The sequence below is a fragment of the Apodemus sylvaticus genome, chromosome 5 (genome assembly GCF_947179515.1).
Source record: "Apodemus sylvaticus chromosome 5, mApoSyl1.1, whole genome shotgun sequence".
NCBI classification, from domain to species: Eukaryota; Metazoa; Chordata; class Mammalia; order Rodentia; family Muridae; genus Apodemus; species Apodemus sylvaticus.
Window position 1 is genome coordinate 17,369,463 of NC_067476.1, and position 21,773 is coordinate 17,391,235.

General features: G+C 41.9%; 1 protein-coding gene across 10 annotated transcripts in view; it reads right to left on the reverse strand.

Annotated features, from left to right (window-relative positions):
* Window positions 1-21,773, reverse strand: part of Dennd1a (DENN domain containing 1A) — a 480,683-nt gene that overhangs the window by 191,501 nt on the left and 267,409 nt on the right. For all 10 annotated transcript variants that reach the window (XM_052182388.1, XM_052182389.1, XM_052182385.1 and 7 more), the window contains one exon: window positions 9,375-9,475. In XM_052182388.1, the coding sequence (XP_052038348.1) occupies window positions 9,375-9,475 (101 nt within the window). The remainder of the gene's footprint in view (window positions 1-9,374; window positions 9,476-21,773) is intronic.

Here is a 21,773-nt window from a genome sequence, read left to right on the forward strand (position 1 = left end):
TTCCTTGTTCCCTTATTCCGTGGTCTGTGATTCCTGCCTTCCTTTTGTTCCCAGTGATAGCCCAAGTGGTTTGCTGTAGAGACTGCAGTATTTGTACTGCATCCACGGAGAAGGAAGAAAAACATTCATGAAAACTGGAAAACCAGGTTTAGCAGGAGCCAGTGAGTGTGAGTTAGAGCTAGCTGCCCCATGACACGGGCAGCGGGTAAGGTTAGGAAGTGGGCCTGGCAGGGCATGTCCAGAGGGTTAATAAGGGAGCACAAGACCACCGGGATGGTTCCAGGAATGCTCAAAGCGAGTGAGCTCTACCATCAAACCCTGTCAGGTATGTTCCTGTGTTTTCTAACCCTCCCATGGCTTGAAGAGGTGTTTCCATGCCAGCTTGTGTTGAGGCTTACATCCTCATTGTGGTAGTGTTTAGGGGTGGGGCCCACTGGTGATGAGAAAAGAGCTGTCACAAATAAAGTAATGCCACGTCTCATGAAACCAGACTGATGACTTTGAGAGCAAGTAGCCTGCTGGAAGACAAGGTTTCCTCTCCTACTTTTGCTATGCAACCACTTTGCTGGACATATGCTGTTGCTTCCCTGCTTTCCCATTTTGTACCACAGACCCTTAACAGAAGTCAAATAGATGCTAATGCAATGGAACTTAGACTTCCAGAACTGTGAGCCAAAACAAAACAAAATAAATCAAGGAAAACCCTATTCTTTTTATAAATTATCCAGTGTTGGTAAAGGAAGAAGAAAGGACCAAGAAAGATGTCCTGAGACCCTAGCAACATCAAATGTAATGCTTTTGAGGCGACAGCTGACTCGCGGCACCCTAGACACCTGCGTGTGCAAGCAGTTCTGCAGGAGCCATGCTGAAGGTCTGCTGCAGATTGTTCATGTCTGTACAGCACTGTTCTTTGCTTCATATCCTTTCCAAAGGTTAAAATATTATGATAAGAATTAGTGGTTTCTGAATTAGTGGTTTCAGTTATATTACATACATTAGAACTACATAGCTATTGCATCTATACAGTCTAGTGAGATAGTTGAAACACATTGTAAGTCATTTAATTATTTTTTCTGTAATTCATTACTATAGAAAAGTTTCCTTTTTTAAAATTTTTTATTTATGTATTATTTGTGTACCTGTGTACACGGGAGCTTCTGGGGCCCAGAAGAGGGAGTCAGATCCTCCCAGAAATGAATAGCTGTGAGCAAATATGTGGATGCTGGGAACCAAACCTGGGTCCTCAGAAAGAAAACTGACTGCATATTTCCAAATGGGTAAATTTTGTGATATGTAAGTTCTATTTTGACAGGAAAAAGAACACCTGAATGGCTTACTTAAAAGTCAGTTTTCTTATAGAGTCCACAGGGTACTAGTTACTGAGGTCCAAAGAATCTATAGCAAAGACAAAAGCAAAGATCTCCCAGTCTCCTCCCTTCATTTTCCTTCTAGAGGGCAGTTTACTCAGGAAGTACAAAAGGTGTCCTCTGACAGCTGCAGTTACATGGTGCTTTGGTGTCGATGAAGGAAGTGGAGGTGTATCTTAGTGGAGGGCTCAGCCACTATAAGCCACTATAAGCACTTATTTTTGCCCACTTGGTATCAGAATCTTTGAGTAGAGCAGAAAGATATATTTAACTATATTCCAGGCAAATGACATTGGAGGAGGAGAAGAAAATGGGGCTCAGAGAAGCTACGTGCTCAGGTAAGCACATACTCAGTTATCATCACAATTTAGACCCAGGACTTTGATTTACAGCCTTGACTTCTTTCCCACTCAGGTTCTCTATTCAAACCTCAGGGTCAAATTCAGTCAAATCATTGTTGAGACTCTACTTAAAAACCTATAATTTTCCTTTGTTCAACTAACACACATTTGTGTGTGTGTGTGTGTGTGTGTGTGTGTGTGAGAGAGAGAGAGAGAGAGAGAGAGAGAGAGGGAGAGAGAGAGAGAGAGAGAGAGTGAGAGAGCGAGCAGACTACCTGACCATCAGGCCATCACAGATCCAACTTCCCTCTGATGTCTTAACCTGGAATTCTGGTCCTTTTCCTTACCCCTCATCGCTTCTCTGTAGACTCTTCACATCTGAGGCCTTCTCTGAGCACTGGGCTGGTCCTCTCAGTCCCTGGTTACTTCTCCCCTTAACAAAACCAACCACTAATCTCCATTCCCCCTCTCTTGTTAGGATGCCCAATTCCTTTTGTGAAGTAGTGTTTTCTGAAATCCAAAACTATTTATGAGCTCTTATCTTCCTATGCCAAGTACACAGTAAGTATTTATGAATACTTAATGCAAGAAGGAAACACATAGCTTTTGTGTACATGATAAAATTCTTTAATACAATCTAAACAGCCAAGAACTGAACATACAGAAGGGAATTTTAACCACATATGTCCAGCACCAAGCTATGAATTTCAACTGGATTTCTTAAAGATGTCTCTCTCCTCAACTCCCTCAGATACTCAGATACATGCGTAGCTGTCCTTTGGGGTGGGAAGATGAACTTGTCTTTCTATGCCTTGCAAATATTTTATCACTAAACTATGTAAACAAACATCTAGAATATACCAAATACAAAAATACAGTTTAGGGCTTTTGTGGCACTTATTTTGGGCTACTTCTGAAGGGGAAAGGGAGGAAATGTTAAGCCCATAGGCAATCTCACATGGCTTTTACTTTTTACTTTCTATCCAATCACCATGGTACTTGCTACTTATTAAGTACTCTACAAACATTGTTGAGTGAGCATAAATAATTAAATAATGACAATACAATGCAAGGTGTCAAGAAGACTAGAGGAACTTCTTCATAAACCTTGGTGATAGCTGCAACTTATTCTGACACTCAGACACTAGTAAGAAAAGCATTGGCCTGGGAATGCCTTGGATTTCAAGTGAAGTCCCTATTATTCCTTCCATGAGTAAGAATAGTGTACTCTTAACCTCTCTGAGCCTCAATTTCCTCCCATATACAAAGGGGTTAATAACTTATAGCACAATTCTGTTTAGAAAGGGCTCACCACACATTCTCCATAGATGGTGAGTACTATTATGAAAATCAGTACTGACTCTCATCAGCAAGTAAATCCTTTGTCCCCAGTGGAAGGCTTTCCAGGAAGGGCCAAACTCAGAGAGGCAGTCAGCTAAGGTAGGCAGCATGCTCGTTCTCACTTTCAGAGTCAAGGGAATGGCACAGATCTAAAGGAACCAGCAGCACATGCTTTTAAATATTCATAAGGGCTGGAAATGTCTTACTCCTTCCGCTTTCTCTGCCATCTGCTTTTGTTTCTTTTCTTTTCATTCTTATGCCACAGCTGCAAATGAAAACAACCATACAATAACTCAAGTTAAATACAAAAGTCAAAATAAAAACAATCTCATGAGTAAAAGAGAAAAGGAGTTATAAAGTTGACTCATGAGGCAGCAGAAGCAAGAGAAACATTTGATGTCAACTAGACCTTCTAGAAACTAAAACTCATGTCCTGTGTTTGTGGTGATGGTGGCAGGAACAATCACTATAAACACGTAACTGCCCTGTAATAGCTGTAACTGTGCCTGTGACTCACATAGCTACTCCTCAAAATAGGTGAATTGTACCCATTTCCCAGAAAATGACAGTGTGCATCAGAGGTGGAATAAGAGATGAGACTGAGATTTAAATGCAGACCTGTATGAGCTCAAATCCTCAGCACTCTCTACTTACTCCATTGCTCTGTCAAAATGGGGAAGGGACATGGGAAAAATTAATTTGGGAAATATTTAAGGGAAGCCATTTGTACTAAACTGATTTATTCCGATAATTAAAATTTGTGATTATAGCTCTAATTAAAGTTAACTCAGATAATTGGTTGTTGTATTTGTGAATGTGCAATTAGAGTCTTCCACATAATTGCAGGGTGCTCAGCATCATCCTTTCATTTATTAACTGCATGCAAACTACAGCTTTGCTCTTCTAGCTTCTGCTCAACCAGAGGCTGTGTACAGCTTCTGGGGTCCCAGGAGTCCAAGGACCATGACCTGCGGTGCTCACAGCAGGGGACAGGTTCAGCCCCATTTAACATGTCTTTGTCCAGAGGTCAATGAGTATCTCATCTTCAAGCACCATGTGAGAGGCCCATGTGGCCGGCACTGTTGTCCTGAAAACTCCTAGCAGCATGCACCTGAAGAAAAACTGGCAGCAGTGGTCCTCATGTGTTAATTACACTTGTGAAGTCTATTATGCATAGAAAGGGCACCTGCTGGCAGTGAAAATGACTAGAATCCGCCCTTCCTGTGCAGTGAGCAAATTGAGAGTTCATTTCTACAGGAGATAATAGTTTTCAGATTCCACTTGTGTATCCCCTGCAAGGGGATGTACTTAACATTTAAATCATCTGCAGAGGAACAAACCTCCCTCAGATTTACATGTTGAGGGCTCCCAGCCCTTTCCTTAAATGCTAGTTATCCCTGCTGGCTCCAGCTACCAAGGACTCAACCTGGTGGCTTTCAAGGGAAGGATCTCAGTAGAATAAAGTAATTAACACTGAGTCCATTTCCATGACATTTTTCCTTTCTGCCCAGAGCAGTTACATCAGACTAAAGTGGTCAACGTAACCCTTGGCTGGAGGTCTGCCTTCTTCTCTTGTGGCCGCTCCTTTCATCACACTTATGTTTTACAGTTGCAAGCAGGTGCCAATCCCCATCGGCCTGAAACCATCTTCTGGGCAGATGTCAGGAAGTTCTTTGTGAATATAGAAGACTAGGAGAAAGGTTCTATAAACACAAGGAGGACTCATCACAAAGCTATTTAGGCACACAAAAAATAATAAAATAAAAAAAGAAAAGAAAAGAAGCAAAGCACAGTTGAACTGGAAGATTCAGTGCCCTTCCTCAGTAAGAATTCTCTTCCAAGTCTGAGCTGTTACCATGCCTGAGGCTCAGCAGAAAATGACACTCCTGAGCTCTAAAGTGAGCGATGGCATTAGGAAGAGGATCTGGGACAGTTTTCACTGAAAAGGCAGAATGCAAAGAAGACAGGACAGGCAGTGGCTAGAACGAACAACTGGCTATGTAAACTATTTTCACAAAGAAAGTGCTCAATTATAAAAAATGTACTTCATTATAGAAATAATAGAAAATATAATAAAAAGCATGTGAAATAATCTCTTCTTCATCACAAGTCATTGTTAAATATTTTGATGTTTCTAGAGCTCGGTTTTTTTCCATATACACAACTATAGATGTGTACATACATGTGCACAGTTCTTGCTTGTGATCCTGAAACTGGAATCACACAGAACACAGTATATATGCTGGGACAAGTTACTAAGCCCTTCGGGCCTAGTGTACTGACCTGTGAAGGAGAGCTAACCTCACCTGTTTTGCAGGAAGGAACGTGGTCACGAAGGTAAAAGTGACGGGTCCCCGAGGCTGTTTTCACTAGCGTCACCAGAAGATTCTTTCCTCTTTGTGATTTTTGAATCACAGAACTGCTGGATGGTATGTGCATGTGTGCGCACGTACGTGTGTGTGTGTGTGTGTGTGTGTGTGTGTGTCTTGTTCTATAACCTTTGGAGGATTTGGTACTGGATATGTAGCCCAGGCTAGCCTTGGATTTGAAGCAAACCTTCTGTCCCAGTTTTCTGAGGACTAGGATTACATAAGTGTGTGCTACCACACAAAACTTAAGCTGATGGTCTTAAAATAGCTAGTAATTTTGCAACAAAACTTTCCAAATAATGAAATACCTTAGCTGAACTTTTTGGCAAAGGGACACTGTCAATTCTCTGAGCCGTGCCATCCCTGAACTCCAAAGCCCATGCACTCCTGTCTAAACATAGTATTAAGCACTCCAGGCAGCTCCTCATGCAGGACTCCCCGTTGTCTTTAAATATACTCAGGGCTGCACTGAAGTGTGTGTGTGTCTGTGTGTGTGTGTCTGTCTGTCAGTCTGTCTGTGTGGTGAGTAATGTTGCATCTGTGAGGCTGTTATATATGGGGGAGGGTTCCCCATGTGACTGTGCTGGGGTCACCCTGTGAGGCTGTCTCTATTCCTCAGCCTTCCCTCTTTTTCTCCCTCCCCTTTCCTTTCTTGGGTGTGTCTTACACTTTTTTCTTTCCTTCCAACTCCTCTGTCCCCTTCTCTTTGATCTTCTTTTCAGTCCTACAATCTTTCATCTAAACAATGACAACACATACTACCAGATGACAAACATGCTCTTTCCACTGATGTACTTGTCAATGGAAAAAATGAAGAACTAATTGGTTTAGAAGCTCAAAAAAAGACAAGCAAAGGTGTGCCTGAGGACCCAGGGTTTGCACACCTTTGTAGTGAGAGGAGGGAGAGTGCAGAAAAGGGAGAAAAACAATTACGATGTATCTCAGATACAGTTCTGGAAGCAGATCCAGGCCCAGGTGGAGAGGTTGTCTTTAGGCAGACTGTTCCTCCTTCCTCCAAAGACAGGAAAGCCTTGGGATTTAGGCAGGCCAAGGAGTCAGGAACACAAGTAGAGGACTAGTGGAGGCTGAGGATGGGTGACAGTATTTTCTAGTCGGTCCTGCCTGCAGTGGCCTTTAGAAGTCCCCATCAGAATCTATCAAAGGAAGAACAGATAGGAAGGTGCCGAGGCACTCCCTTACCATGTCTGTCTTTAACACTCCATCATCTGAGTGCCTGATGATGGAGACTAACTAGATGTTGCCCAGTGTCCCAAATACAGCACAAATATCCATCACACTGAGAACTCCATGAAGATCCAGTGTAAGCAGGGAGGCAAGCAAATCCAGTAGGGCGAGTGAACAGGAAGGACAGAGAGGTAGCTACAAGTGGATCCAGACAAAGCTATGGACACGTCAGAGGGTATGAGAAGCAGGAAGGAGAAGGGGGCAGTAGAAGGCTTCCAAAAGGCTGCATGGGGTCAAGAACCACCCGGTGGGGGCCTGACTGTGTGCTTCACATTCAAAAGCATTTTTATACAAGTAGGTGTTTGGAAAGGATTTGAGGAGGCCCTCTTCTGGTGAGGGCAGAAGCAGATTTACATTCCCTAAGCTGAGTAGCCAGTCAGTAAAAAACTTGAGACGAGGTGTTGTCCTGTTAGCTCAGCCCTGTTTGTGCTACGTCATGGGCTCTCTGAGGGAGGTTGGTCACCTTGGTATAGATGATAAACACAAGCAGTGTGAGCGCAGAGTGACTGGGAAGGGCCATGGGGATAGCAGGAGAAAGGAGCTGAGGATGTGGAAACAAATGGGCGACATACACTGTAGATAAGTGGACACCAGTGAAAGAGCAGCGAGGGAGGCTCCTAGGTGCCGTGCTAGGAACCAAAGGACATGGAGGATCTGGCACCATGACACAGCTATAGGGACAGGAGCCTGATGACCCTCACCCTGAGCTAATGGGAACAGCACTACTCTATGGTTTCCTGGGGAATATGAGACACAGAACTTGCATAAAAGTGGGGTGCTAAGGGAGCACTGGGGTCTGAAAACACTCCTGAGGAAATCAGAGACCCCAAATAAAACTATTTCAAGGGCTTTGTAATTTGATCCTTCTGTTTGAAAACATAATACTCCCTTACTTGTTCCACAAGGGATCAAAAATGGAATCCAGACCAGGAGTATCTAGAAGGCATCTTTAATAGAAAACAATTTCCAAAATCCAGCAAAATGTAAAAAGGCAGGGCAAACACTGTGGGCTCCATTCCTGATGACTGGCTCACTGATAACACTGGCTACTCTTGCAGGACTGGGTTCAGTTCCTCAGCACCCACGTGATAGCTCACAACCATCTGTAATTTCAGTTCCAGCGAATCCAATACCCTTTTCTGGCCTTTGTGGGCACTAACACACACTTAGCCAAACACGTATAAACATAAAAAAATAAAGAAAAATTAAAAAACAAAAACAAAAAACCCAGGGCTAATAGTGTTGTATGCCTTTAATCCTAGAACAGAGGCAGAGACAGGCAGATTCTGAGTTCCAGGACAGCTAGTGCTACACAGAGAAACCCTGTATCAACATTCCCTCACTGCCTGCTGGCTCCACGAGAGAAACAACCTCGCCTTTAATAATCCATACACCTAGCACCGAACTTGGAGAAAGTAAGAACAAGAAAACCCACCAGGATCAGAAAGATCTCAGTATAAAGAAGTGGGCCAGTTTATTGGGCTCAGTGCTCTTGGATACTGTTTGCTGTCCCCGAGCTATTTTTGTCTTTGTTGTACCTGTGGCTTCTTGGAAAGAGGCTGAACCTATAACATCCAAATCAGGTTTACCAGGAACACCTGGAGGCTTCTAGGACATAAGGCACCTACTAACATGAGCCTTTTCAGAGAGGACTAAAGAAAAGCAAACCTAGGGTTGACTGGCCTCTACCATTCTAAGCCAATGGCCAATTTCATGAAGTATTTGATCACATGTAAGGGCTATGGTCACCAAAATGGAGCCTTTCTCCTGAAGCTCCAATTTCTGGCAGGAAAACCAAGGGCCTTTTTGATGAATGCACTATACTCCCTTTTCAGCATCTACTGACAAGGGCTGTTCCAAGACAATGCCTCTTAATATACAATTACAACAGAGAAAAATTATTCATAAGGAAAACAGATCCAAGTCAGCCAAACAGACTCTCCCTTCCGGCACACTCCCAAAGGCAGTGAGGGTGCTTCAGAAGGCACTGTGTCTCCCATGAGCCACCCATCCCTAGATGCTATTTTATCTTAAAAACATAACTGTATCTGAACAACTTCATCTTGCTTCTTTCCTTGCCCTTACGAATCCATGCTCAACAGTGAATTCCTCACAAAGCTTCAGACGGTTATAGAGCTGGGTGTAGTACACACGGAAATCCATCCCAGCACCCAGGAAGCTGAGGAGGAAGAGTGTGTGTTTGTGGCTTGTTTAGGAAATACAGTAAAATCCTGTCTCACAAAAAGGTAAAATAAAACAAACAAGTGAACAAACAAACAAACAAAATAGGCAGGAGCAAGAGGCCAGAGGGAAGAAAAAAAAAAAGAGGAAAACACAAAAAACAAAGTAACAAAACCCCAGGAGGTCCAAACCACAGCTAAAAGCAAGTCTATGGGAAGTGCCAGGGCCCAGCCGAAACGGGAGGCCCTGCGGATGGATCCCTGCTCCTGTCACCAGCTTCCAGTGTCTTAGTGGGATAAAAAGCACACAATTTGTTGGTGCTTTGGCTTCTCTATGAAGAGTGTTAAAAGTGTTACCTTTTCTCTTGGCCCTGTCAGAATGGCATGGCATAAAGCACCTTGCTGTCAGGTACCCCACACTCTGTACCTTTAAGACTGTCTTTACTTGAGTGTCACCCACAGCAGTTACAAGTTAAAGCCTCTCATGTGTGGGTCCTCCCCGGGAGGGGGACAGGCACCCAGCAGCCTTACCAGCAGTAGTCCAGAAGATGTGGGGGCAGCACAGGGATGTACACGTGCTGCCAGTACATGGGGTAGAGCATGGCAGCCGAGCCGTGGATGCAGGCCGTCAGCTGCAACAAAGAAGAACAGAGAGTCAGACCACAAGGCGAAGCTGACGGAGGCTTGTGCTCAAGTTAAGGACTTAAAGTCACAGCAGAAACAACTCCTCGTCAGATGTGCCCACCCCAGTGTAGTGCAGCAAACTTCTTCTTCAAAATATATTCTTCCTATCCTCTGATCTTGAAGCTAATACAAGGCTGGTAGGGGCTGGGGAGAGGATGTGCAACTCAGTGGTAGCTTTGGCCTAGTATGTCTATGTCTGAAGTCAAGTCCAATCCTCAGGACCACACCAAAAATAAATAAATACATAAATACATAAATAAATAAAATGAATACAGGTTTTAAAGCTCATGCACATTTAGAGTAGAAAATTGAGAAAAAGAAGAATGTGATAAAAGAATCAGCATTTTCTGAAGATTATTTAACACATTAGGTTATTGTACATGTAACGACGTATAATTCCTTTTCTAATAAAATTAAAACTCTAAATATAATGTTTTTCTCTTTTCATTTTGACATCATTTCCTGATATAATTTTCCTATATCCTTAAATGGTCTTAGGAAACACACCCTTTCATTATCCCCAGTATATTCTTCATCCCTGTTCTGCTGCTTTCTATCATAAGTCACACACTTGTATTTGGATATACAGTTTCCAGATGTAGATTACAGACATGTTACAGTGCTCAGCAGACAGAGGACAGTAAGGAACTACTTGTGTCAGTGTAACTGACTGCTTTGCCAGCTAAGCAGTACAGTCAAGTTTACATTTTATGCTAGATTACTATGCTCACCTCTCTTATTAGCATGGTGAAGAGTTTCTGTCATGTTTCCTGACTCTATTTCTTACATAAATGCCCGCCCCGCCCCCAGACCTTTAAAAGAAGTGCTAGTATTGTTTAAACTGATTTATAAGCAAGCATTGAGGACCTGTAAAGGCCATCATCCTATGTAATGTTTTTTGACAAGTTGGCTTTCATTTTCCCCAAGTTCCTGATAGTAGAGGTTTGAATGATGGGGTGAACAAGGTTTGCCTTGTGATGAGTCCCACTCCTTGTCCAATGAAAGACCTCCAAGATGTCTGCAATCATTGACTCCCAAATCAATTTGCAATTAAGATGGGCTTTAGATGTGAGGTGAGAATTTACTTTTTCCGAGTAGTTCATCAATTGTTCTAGCATGGTTTGTGGGCTTATCCTTCCCCATTTCTTTCAACAACATGTTTTGTAACCCTTGTCTTTACTTTTAAGGCTAGAGATGTCAAATAAGCAGTATTTGACATAATTAAAGATTGATAGGTAAGAGTAATGAAAAGCAATACAATCTCTTTTAAATTCAATATGGCAAAAGAGACAAGATGCAACCCTGGGGACCAGCTTCTAAGTAACAACAGCCTATAACTCCTTTTCTGTCTTTTGTCCTTATGTTTCTTTGGTTTTTAGGAAGCCTGTCACCATGAGGCCTTTTCCTTTTTTTTATTTTTTTTTTTTGAGGAAGCTGGTAGTAACTGGTCTTTGCTGACAGAAGGACATTTATGTGGGGAAAGAGTAATGTGCCAAGACCCATTAAAAGAATCCAGGTTAGTATACACAACCAGCTTTAAACTGAATACGCTGCGGATGCTTCACAGTTGTGAAAGCTGTGTACTGAAGTGAGGGTACTATGCCCCTCACCCATTCTCTTCAGACCTCATTCTTTAAATCAGGAAATGTGGGGAGTAGATCCAGGGCGTGTGGGGAGCTGCTCATAGGCATTGAGGTTCAACCACCCATCCCATTCAGTAGGCTCTGACAGAAGCAGCTGCCATAGAGATACATTATTGCCATGGCTGTTCTCCTTAGGGTTTGGAAGCACAAACATAACTGGTGGTGTGGTTTGGAGAACAAACCATCTTTACTCAGATGCTACCCACAAGTCAGGCTGGTGGGTTACTGTGGTCCTGAGCACCAGTCCTTCTGCTCATCTTTAGCCAGCATTCTTTCTCCAGTCACATCACTTCTTGCTCACAAGCCTTTAGGGCACAGCTAGAATAGAACATCTGTGCTGGATCTGGTTTATCTGTGAAGCAGCATCTTCAACCAGACTCACCTGTCTCCCCAGCTTGCCCTTGGAACATACCATTAGCACAAGTAATGGAGTGATGGACTCCTTTCCTCTCCTCACGTTTTCACCTTTCCCCATCTCTCAAACCTGCTGGGATTTGTTCTGCTGGCAAATTCTTCCCTTAGGCCTCTGAACAAGCTCTCCTCTCCTCTGTAGCCTCGCCTTGACTCTGTTACCAAATGAACTGTAACGACTGAAGTTTGTCCCCTGGTTATGACATACACAAAGACCCTATCTTTTTTCATCTCCACATTGCTCAACTGCATGCATATAAGTGTTTGTCAATGCAGTGTGCACCCTGAATAAATTAAAAAAACAGACAAGCAACCAGATTCTGACTTAGACTATATTTATAACACAGCCAGTAGCTTAGCTTATATATTAGGCACTAGCAATTTCATTAACAATGGGAGTTCCACAAACTCTCATTGCAAAACAAGGACAAGCTTAGGATATACTACTTTCAGAAAAATTGAGTCATCCGTCCATCCATCCAATCATATGCCTATGCTATATTTCTACGGTACATTAAATAAATAGTAAATAAATAAATTAATTATAATATGTACACTGCAAAAACTGTTCGGTGCTAAGGTAACATCATCACATGAATATGTTTGAAATTATATTATTCACTAGGATGATTTTGTTTGAGGTGGGAGTTGATTCCCTGTTTTTTATTTGTTTAAATTGTTTTAGGCCAAATCTTATCTTCAGACAATATCCTACCTCTACCCCCATCCCCCAAGACAGGATTTTTTTGCTGTAGCTCTGGCTATCCTGGAACTCATTCTGTAGACCAGAGTAGCCTCAAATTCAGAGATCTGCTTGTCTCTGCTTCCCAAGTACTGGAATTAAAGGTGGGTGCCAGCAGTGACTGGTTTTAGAGACTATTTTTTACTTAACTCCTTAATCTCAAAATAAATCTACCAGATTAAACGATAAGATTTTAAACTAGTTATCCTTCATTAGAAACAAACAGACAAATCTACAAGCCTTTAAAGGTACTCCATCATTTCATTAGAGATTTTCTAAGGCCAAGTCTCTACAATCTGGGTAAGACACATTCACCCATTTGATTAAGAAAACAAATAGAGCAAGCTGGAGATTATCTGGCTGTTTCCCAAAATATAAAGTGACACTCATTCTGTGTATTGTTAAGAACAGTGGCTAGGCTAACTGCAATGGGATCTCCATACACCTACATTGACCCAGAAATGATGTACAGAGTTCTACATAGTGTCACTAGCCACATATGAGTCTGAAGGACTTTACTCATTTCCTGTAGAGGATAAAATCTTAATATAATGAAAGTATACAATAAGGAGTATAGTCAACAAAGGGGTATGTGAATATTTAATTGAAGTGCAAGTTAGGAAAATGATTCTATCAAAATATCTCACTTGGTAGGAGAATAGAAAGATTCTATGTGTAAAGTTTGCCCAAAGTCATTAGTCACAATGAATATTCATCAGAAGCCAATTATCAATCCCATTTAATGACACCCCAAAAGATTTTGCCCTGAAGCAGCTGAATAGTCTAAGGCTCCAGACAAAACTAGACAAATTATACAGCCAACAGCCAGTCTAGCCAGGACACAGGCTGTAAAGTAAACCACTGGTGGGTGGTGGCGGCACTTTAGCAAATTCTGTCCTCAATTAAAGGTGCACAAGGTCAGTTATATCTTAGAGCTCTATATATGGCTTCATTAGTTTCCTGTGTGGCTGGGAAAAGGAAAAACAACAATGCAGGTAAAATATGAATGGGGGGGCGATCACTGATGTAGGTGAAGGAAAGCACGAGACGCCATGTCTACTCTTTTTGTTTTCAGTTTAAAGTATTTTTCAGAGATAGTAGATAAACTGATGGTTAAATCATAAGATTCCAGTGTTTCATCTGATTCCATAATATAGGATTGAAAATAAGACCCCATTCTAAAAGAGAAATCCCTGTAGTACATGCAGCAGGCACAGTATTAGGATGCAGGCTCATGAGAAGCCTTGTTTTAGAGGTATGCTCACATGGGTACCCAGACCCTCTCTCTACCATACTTCATAGACAGGAAACCATCTCAGATGTGAAATAACTTGCCCAAGGCCACATGGTGACAAAGTAACAGAATTGGGATTCTCACACAGGTCCTGTCAGATGATAATGGCTCCTAGTTCTACAACACATAAATTAAATTAGAAAGCATCTTTGTGTCTACCTGGTGCCATCACTGTTCAGAGCATTCCAAAATTCATGAATATTGTCCCTGTCAGCAATGCCCAATTATTCAAATACTCATTTGACTTGCTGTTAAGTGGCCAAATATCTAGGATCAAGTACCAGTGACAGGAAGTAACAGGAAGTAATCATTCTTCTTCTTTTTTTAAATGAGAAAAAGAACAGACAAACTTTATTACATGCCTAAGGCAAGGGAGTATTGGACTAGAAAAATAATCATTGGAAAAACCACACATCTGATCACTTCCTGGGGATTAGTCAATTAACTAAGGTGTGACTGTGACTTTAATCCCCAGGGGAATTCTAGGTAATGACTGCTAGTCATGGAAAGGTTTACATGCAGGCCTGGACACACCAATCAGAATGTCTTGCTTTTTTGCCATGCTCCTTCTTAAACACTTAAAAGGGAGTCTTCCACTAACTGCCTTTTTGATCTGAGAAAACTACTACCTCTCATGGGTCTTAATTTCCCTAACTTAAAAAGTTAGAGGCAGGCTTGCAAGATTTGTCTGTCCTTGTAACTTTAACTCTAGAGGGACTTCCATCCTTTGACATGAAGGATGCCCCTCCTCTATCTCTCTTGGCCAAGCAGAAATCAGCCACAGTCCATTTTCAAAGCCTGTTACTTAAACCTTTGCTACCACAAGGACCCAATCCCCCCAATCTCTTGAACTAAGAAGTGTGTGCCACCTTTCCTCCCAGTGGGAACACAATCTATGTCCACCCCATCTCTCCTCCACATGGAAGAGCTCAGAAGACGATTATGGGAGGAGACCCAGAGCAAGGCTCCAGCTGCAGCTCCACAAGGACAGGGACCATATTCAAAGTGTGTCCTTATTTCCTATGTTGCCTGACACTGGGCAGGTGCTGGGTCAAGTGTTTGAGGAACATGAGACTGCCCTGGCTTAACATCAAGAAGAATGCTAGGCAAGGTCACCCAACATTCTCGAAAGCTGCAGTTGCTCAATAGATCACTTCCGGAAACTGCACATTTTTGAGAAAGAATTGAGACTCTAGGATCTAAAGGCTGGCACAGGGGGATCGGATGGTTGCAGTCATTCTTCACATCCTTGAGCTGAGAATGTTAAACAATCAGACTGACATCTGCTTCACAGGGTTGCAGGCATCTGGATTTCCCCTCTGGGTTTAAACAAAAACAAACTGATGAAATAAAGCATTGAGAAGGAACTGCAGGTTTGTAACTTTAAAGTCCATGCTTTTCAACAAGATTCATCCTTTGTCCAATGGCTTAGAGAATGTTGTGTCTTGGGGAACTTATTAGCATTCTCAGCTTGAGAAGTAGGTTCTTTACTTACAGTCTTTGTGGCTGTCAGGAAATAAGTATTGCTGTGACTCAAACAGCACTGTGATTTTTGTTTTTAATTACAAATTGTTTTCAACTGGGAACTCTACTGTAGAATCAGTAAAAAGTTTGCAGGTACTTTGTGAGCAAACCTCGTCATGTAAAGAAAAACCATTAAATTGACTATGTTCCAATTGTATTGACTATATTAGGAGGGGAAGAGTTGACTTTTAAAGTCAACCAGCCTTCCCCTAGTTCAGACAGATGCCTAATGTGTGAAGAAGAGAAGTGAAGAGATAAGGTTAGAAGATGAGATGTAGTGCTCCTATTTAGAGGAGAAAGGGAAGAATCTTTCTTCAAGTAGTTTCTCTTGTGGTTGGTGGAACTCAGCTTAGCTCTCCTCCTCCTCCATTATCTTTAGGGAAAGGAAAACCAAAGCCAAACAAATTCCAGTGTGGTCAGTGGAGTCAGGTCGGGAAAACTCCGTGATCCTGGGGCAGCAGCTTCCTTGCCCAATCCCTCCTCTTTCCATTTTCTTTTTATAGCTACCTCCTAGCTAGAGTAATTAGAGCAAGTTATTAATCAGAGTAAAAAGCTTTCCTGCCAAGATTTGACACTTCAAAACATCAAAGCAAAGAAAACTGCCAGAGAAAAGTGTTGGCTCCCAAAGCTGAGACAGAAACTACAGCAAGGTAAGCGACGTCGGGAAGAAGCCACCATAAGAGGAAAGTACTTCTTTTCATCTTTAAGGTGAAAAAGAAAAAGGCAAGGTAGCATGATTAATAAAAATCCATATAAAGGCAGAGAGCAAGTGTGTGGCTCTCTTCTGTACCTCTAATTCTGTGCCTGTGACAGCCATTGATGAACAAGGAGATGGCCGCAGAATCCCTCCTAATGTGCACCAGGGATCAAAACTGGCACTCAGGAAGAAATCAGTTGGCCATCTCATTGAATCTATGTGGACTTATATTTACTTTCAAACCTCTTAGATTATAGGTTATGTTTAACTAATGAATTTATACCAGTGTTTAAATGATGCCTTTCTTTTTTTTTCCAAAGAAGCCTAGCAAGCAAGCAGGGTGTGGTAGCACACACCTTTACTCTCAGGACTCAGAAGGCAGAGGCAGGCAGATCTCTTGAGTTTGAGGCCAGCCTGGTCTATAGGGTAAATTCCAGGACAGCTGGGACTACACAGAAAGACTCTGTCTCAACAAACAAACAAACACCAAAAGAAACCTAACATAATTAAATTTGGAGTCATAAGCACTATCAATGGGGAAAGAGAGAAGTGAGTGGTGAGTTCCTAACCTTGCATGAGTAGATAAAAAAATCTCCCTTATGGAGCAAATCCCAAATCCAACCTTAGCAAGTTAGAGCAAGCCCAGAAAGACTAAAGCCCAAACTAGCCACTTTCATGACTATATTTACATGGGAAATGTGCTTTACACGTGTTTAACTCATTCACCTCCCAAAACAGCCCTATGAGGGAGTTGTATTAATGTTTCCATTTTGCACGTAAGAAAACTTGCCTATGATCACAGAGCTCAGGTCTGAGCTAGGATATGAACCTTGGGAAGCCAGGCTCCTGAGTCTATGCTCTCGACTCTCATGAAGCGGCCTCTGTGCTCTGATCTACATTAATCGGACAATTACTGAGCATCCACTATGTGTACACACCATGCCCTCAAGCAAGTTAAAATAGACAGAGAAAGATCAAAATGCAAACAATCAACTTCAACACAAAAGCATTATGAAAGAGGTGCTATGATAGAGGTTCAAGTATGTCAGCATATACAGAAGGAATCTCTGATTCTGCCTGGGGCTAGCATCGAGCAGTAGAATTGGAGCATCAGAGCTTTCTGAGCTGGGTGAATGAAGACAAAGAGGCTGCTTATATTCCTTCCTTTGGGAGGCCAGGTAAGCCACATGAATGCAGAAGCTACTTGGGCCCCTCAAGCTCTGCTGAATGACCCTTCAGTCAGTGACTAAGTGACTAGTAAGGACGTGAGTGGAGATGAAAAACCTTCATGTTGCTATGATTACTCTTTGAGGCTTGAGTATTTCACCATCACCACCATCAGTCATGCACAAAGAGCATGCAAAATGCTACAGGATCTCTACCACCTTCTTTGACTCTGAAAGTTAGGTCAGGGGTCATTGCCTACAAAGATGACATTCAGTGACAAGTGGCATTCATAGAATGAATAGTGTATAGTCAGTGCTGGGTTTTGGTTTTATCTCTTCAATGATTATGAACCTTTACCAGTCCCACTTTTAGAGAAAACAGCAGAGAGATGTCAGAGGTCAATTTGCCAATGGCACTGTGGCTAAAAATGGCTCAAGGGGATTGAATGTATGGCAGAGACAGGCAGCATCAGAACAGAATGACCCTGACTTGAAGTCTGATTTTTTCTCCTCCAACTCTGCTGTCCTTTTTCTGAGGAAGATTCTACCAACAGGATTCTCTGAGGCATCTAGCTGGGAGATTCAGTAGCCAGCGAGCCAGGAGAAAAGAAAACCTGCTATTTTCTCTTATGCTTGTACAAATTCTTGTGTGCATGGCCTAGTCTCACAGCACTCCAAAGTGACCATACTTGTCACTTTCAAAACCATCAGAGGAAATGATAAATTCTCATCCAACTAACATAGTACATAGTGCTTTGGTGTTGCTTCCTTTGAGATGTCTGCCAAAGTGGGCTCCATTTAAAGATTTTCAAACATATTAAGAGGGAAGTAATTTTAATATTGCTCATTTGTGTTTCTTGGGTAGAGGTATGATTTATGAGTCATTTAGCAGTCTCTTACTGCTAAAACCTGAAGACTACCAGGGCTGGGAGACATTTCAGTGGCTAAACAGATTGCTGCATAAGCTTGAACGTTTGAATTTAGATCTTTAGAACACATAAAAAAGCTGGGTGTGACAGTACACACTTGTAACCCAGAGCTGGGGGCTAAAGACAGGACGATCCTGGGGGCTCACTGGTCAGCGAGCCTAGTGCAAACAACTAGTTTCAGGTTGAGTGATAAATTGTCTCAAAATACACAACACCAGTAGTAATAATGCAGAGAAACGACTGAAGAAAGGCATCCAGTGTCAGGCTCTAGTTACCACATATACCTTCCACTATACATACACAGATACGCTGCACCCCAACCCCACACACAGAAGAATATATGTATTCATTCTGCAAATTGCCCCTATTGCTCAAGTGATTCAATTTAGGCATGTTTTAATGAAATGGTTAAAAATTCCAATCTCACTTCTGGATCTATTATCACCCATGCGCCCTGAGTCACATGGTGGGTTGCTCTGGCCTCCACAGCACTATGAGAAGCTGCATAGATTATGCTTAGAGATGCCTTTCTCTAGAATGTCCAAGGCCACAACCAAAACTCACAAAGAGAAGATCTCTTAAAGAACTAAATGATAGTCTTTCACAACTGTCTTCCTAACAAACATACAATCTCTGTTCTGTAGTTCCAAGTGGGAATGAACCAGTGGTACATATTACACAAACAAATTAATATTGTTTCTGCCAGGGAACAAAAGTGTGCTCCATGATCCCAAATCTGGCTCTGTATCAATCAATAGGGAAATCTGGAAAAACAGAACAAACATCCTAGGTTCTACACTAGTCTTTTGAACCAAAGTGTTTGGAGATGCTGTCTGCGAACCTGCCTTATTAGTATGTGTTCTGGGTGTTTCTAACAGTATTTGGAATTGCTAATAATCTGAATGTTCTGTCTAGTCCAAAGCAGCAGGTGTTCAGTGTTCAAACTATAGAAGTGACAACAGAGGAGGATGAAAATCAGTGTCACGGCGACCGCGGTGGGCTGAGGATGTACTAAAGGACCACAGACTCTACTGCTAACACACTGCATTGTATTATAGTCTCCTCAGCATCACAAGGCTCTTTTTGCTGCAGTTACAGTTCAAGGTGAACAGAAGAAAAACAACTTACACATAATTAAATGAATATAGTTCAAAAAGCATTGAATTATATTTATGTTTTTAAAAACCGACATAAATAAAACAACAATCTTTTCTCCTACTTTCTATCAGTGGAGGGTTCTTTCATTTACTTTTAATGGTTTTTCATACTGTCTGAGCCACGATAAAGTTTTATGTAATGGAGATTAGAGAGGCTATGTCACTCATGAGTTTGGCTGCTGAGCCTGTATTTCATGCCACTTCATTACATTTTGTTAAGGATTTCCCTCTTCACCAAAAGGATTAGCTTGCTTCTCACTTCTTTGAATACTTTTCTTAGGTTGTCAGTGTGACTAGGTTAATCTCAACCCCACCCCCATTCTCAACATATAAAAGATGAACAAACAAAATGTTCGATTTATTTTATTTTTTAAATAGAACACTAAATTTAGTCTTAGACTTTTCTGTTTGGGAACTTTCCAGTTACAAGGTCTTGGCTTCCCTTGAGCACAGTTTGAAACAAAATAATGCAGTTTGTTCCTACGGCTGGAACATGCAGAGTGGAGTGTGCAGGCAAAGAGGCCCTGGCGCCAGGCCAGTGTTTCAAACCTCCTTAAACTGCCACTCTCTTCTTTGCTTCAAGGGCTACAGATAAGCAAACAGGATTAGTTTGTTCTACTGCAGAAGAACCAGGAAAGCTTTTCACATGCTGGTAAGATGCCTGGCTACTGCCTGGGCTGACAGTCATGGTAAGGAGGAGTTCCTCCAAAAAGAAGTGAAAATTAAAGCAAATCTGAAAATGTGCCTCAGCTACAAACTGTCCTTTCTCAGGTCACCAGAGCAGATGGTGTGCTTAGACAATGGACTGCTGTCTGCGTGAGTGAGTGTGATGGGGCAGGCAAGGTTGGGAAAGGATCCAGGACTTCTACAAAGGCCAAGCCGGTGTGTGTGTGTGTGTGTGTGTGTGTGTGTGTGTGTGTGTGTGTGTGTGTGGCGACAGGACACAATTATCACCTACCACTTGTCCAGGGCATCAGTACACAGGCCCTACCCAGTCCTACATTCTCTGGGAAAAATGTAGGTTTGTCTAGTTGAGAAGAAACAGAAAAATAGTTTTGTGTTAGTTTCTTTCTATTCTCTAAATGAGGTACATTAGAAAAATATTAATTGTTCTCAGAGTTATGGGATCTATACATAATTACGTGTGGATGCTCAATTGCACAATTGATTTGCGACCCAATACTGCTTTCTTCTTAAGTATTTGTTTAAACTCATCCTCTGGATAGCCCAAATAAATCCCTTAGTAAAGTAAACATGATTTTTCATCAATTAACTGGAGAGTCTGGGGTTTTGAAAATTCTTCTTGCCCACCTAACTTAGAAAGGGGTAATTATAGTCAAGATACAGGAAGCTGGAAGAAAGTGCTGAAGCCTGAAGCCACTGTGCTGGCTCTGAGTCCTCCCTCAAGGCTCTGATCAAGATAGCTGGGGACACTGGGCAGACATGAAATCTAACAAAGCACTGACAATGGTAGAGGAAGGGGTGTTGGCCAAGAGAGGGAGGTGTGCATCCCTTGTGCCCAAATTTGAGCTGGGCACATGGTAGTAGTGGGCAGGGGGTTGTTGCTTACGAAACCTGAAGTGAAGAGCTTAGCTGTGTGCATGTGAAGGCAACACCAGGCACTCAGGCCCACGGTCAGTGAAATCAAGCCAACAATGACAAGTGTCATGAGGAACTTAGGACAAGTGGAGAGTACCAGGGAGGCAGTATGAAGGAAACAGAAGGGTCTGTTCCCAAAGGAAGGGTTTTTTAGTTTTATCTTTTTGGTTCATCTTAGACAAAGTATTTCAACTTTTTGGTTGTTAGTATTTTTGTGTGCAAAAGGGTACCAAGTTGCTCCTAGGGTTGCAACAAAACTAATCAGAATATGATATTCATAGATGCCATAGGCATACACACATGCAAATATGCCTGTGGATATATGAGTATGCACAAGAATGTATGTTACATAGCACTTCATACACTGAGTATATGGCTCAGAAAGGTTAATGTAAAAGAATCTTAAGAAAGTGGTAGAAGGCTAAGGGTCCGCCTTATGAAACCCTGAGTGTGGGTCTACATGAAGATGATGTAGACATTTACACTGGAGATGCCTATTTACACTGACTGACCTTCTCAGGCAGTCTGGAGCTCCATAAATCCTCTAATTGCTAGCAGCCTGGGTTACTCTTCACCTAAATCAGCACAACCAGCTCATCCAGTCACCTTACATTTCATTTTGGCTTTTTATAAGAGTTTTCTAATTTTCTTCGTGGGTGGATGCACTTAGCAACCTATTCTATTATCTGGTTCTAGTGGTGGTTCCTACACAAAACGTTGCCAAATCATAGAACCTGGTGGCAAATAAGAATTCTGGAGGGACTGAGATTCCCTTGTATCCATAATTTCTGACTATTTCTTCCTTTCTAGAAACTTCCTTCTACACAGAACATCATGTTCTATTTTTTGACTCTGTCTCTTTCTTTCTCTCTGACTAGTACATTGACTTCAAGGAAGGTTTTTTCCCCACCTTCCCAAATAAACAGGCTTCTCTGTAAAACAGAAACAATTCTACATACATGGAGTAATGATGGCATGACAAAGTTTCATTTCTAAGATGTTCCTATCTTTGATATATTAGTTGTCCACAGTATTTCCAAAAAAAGCAATGAGTTAAACTTGAATGTAAAAATATGGAAGAAAA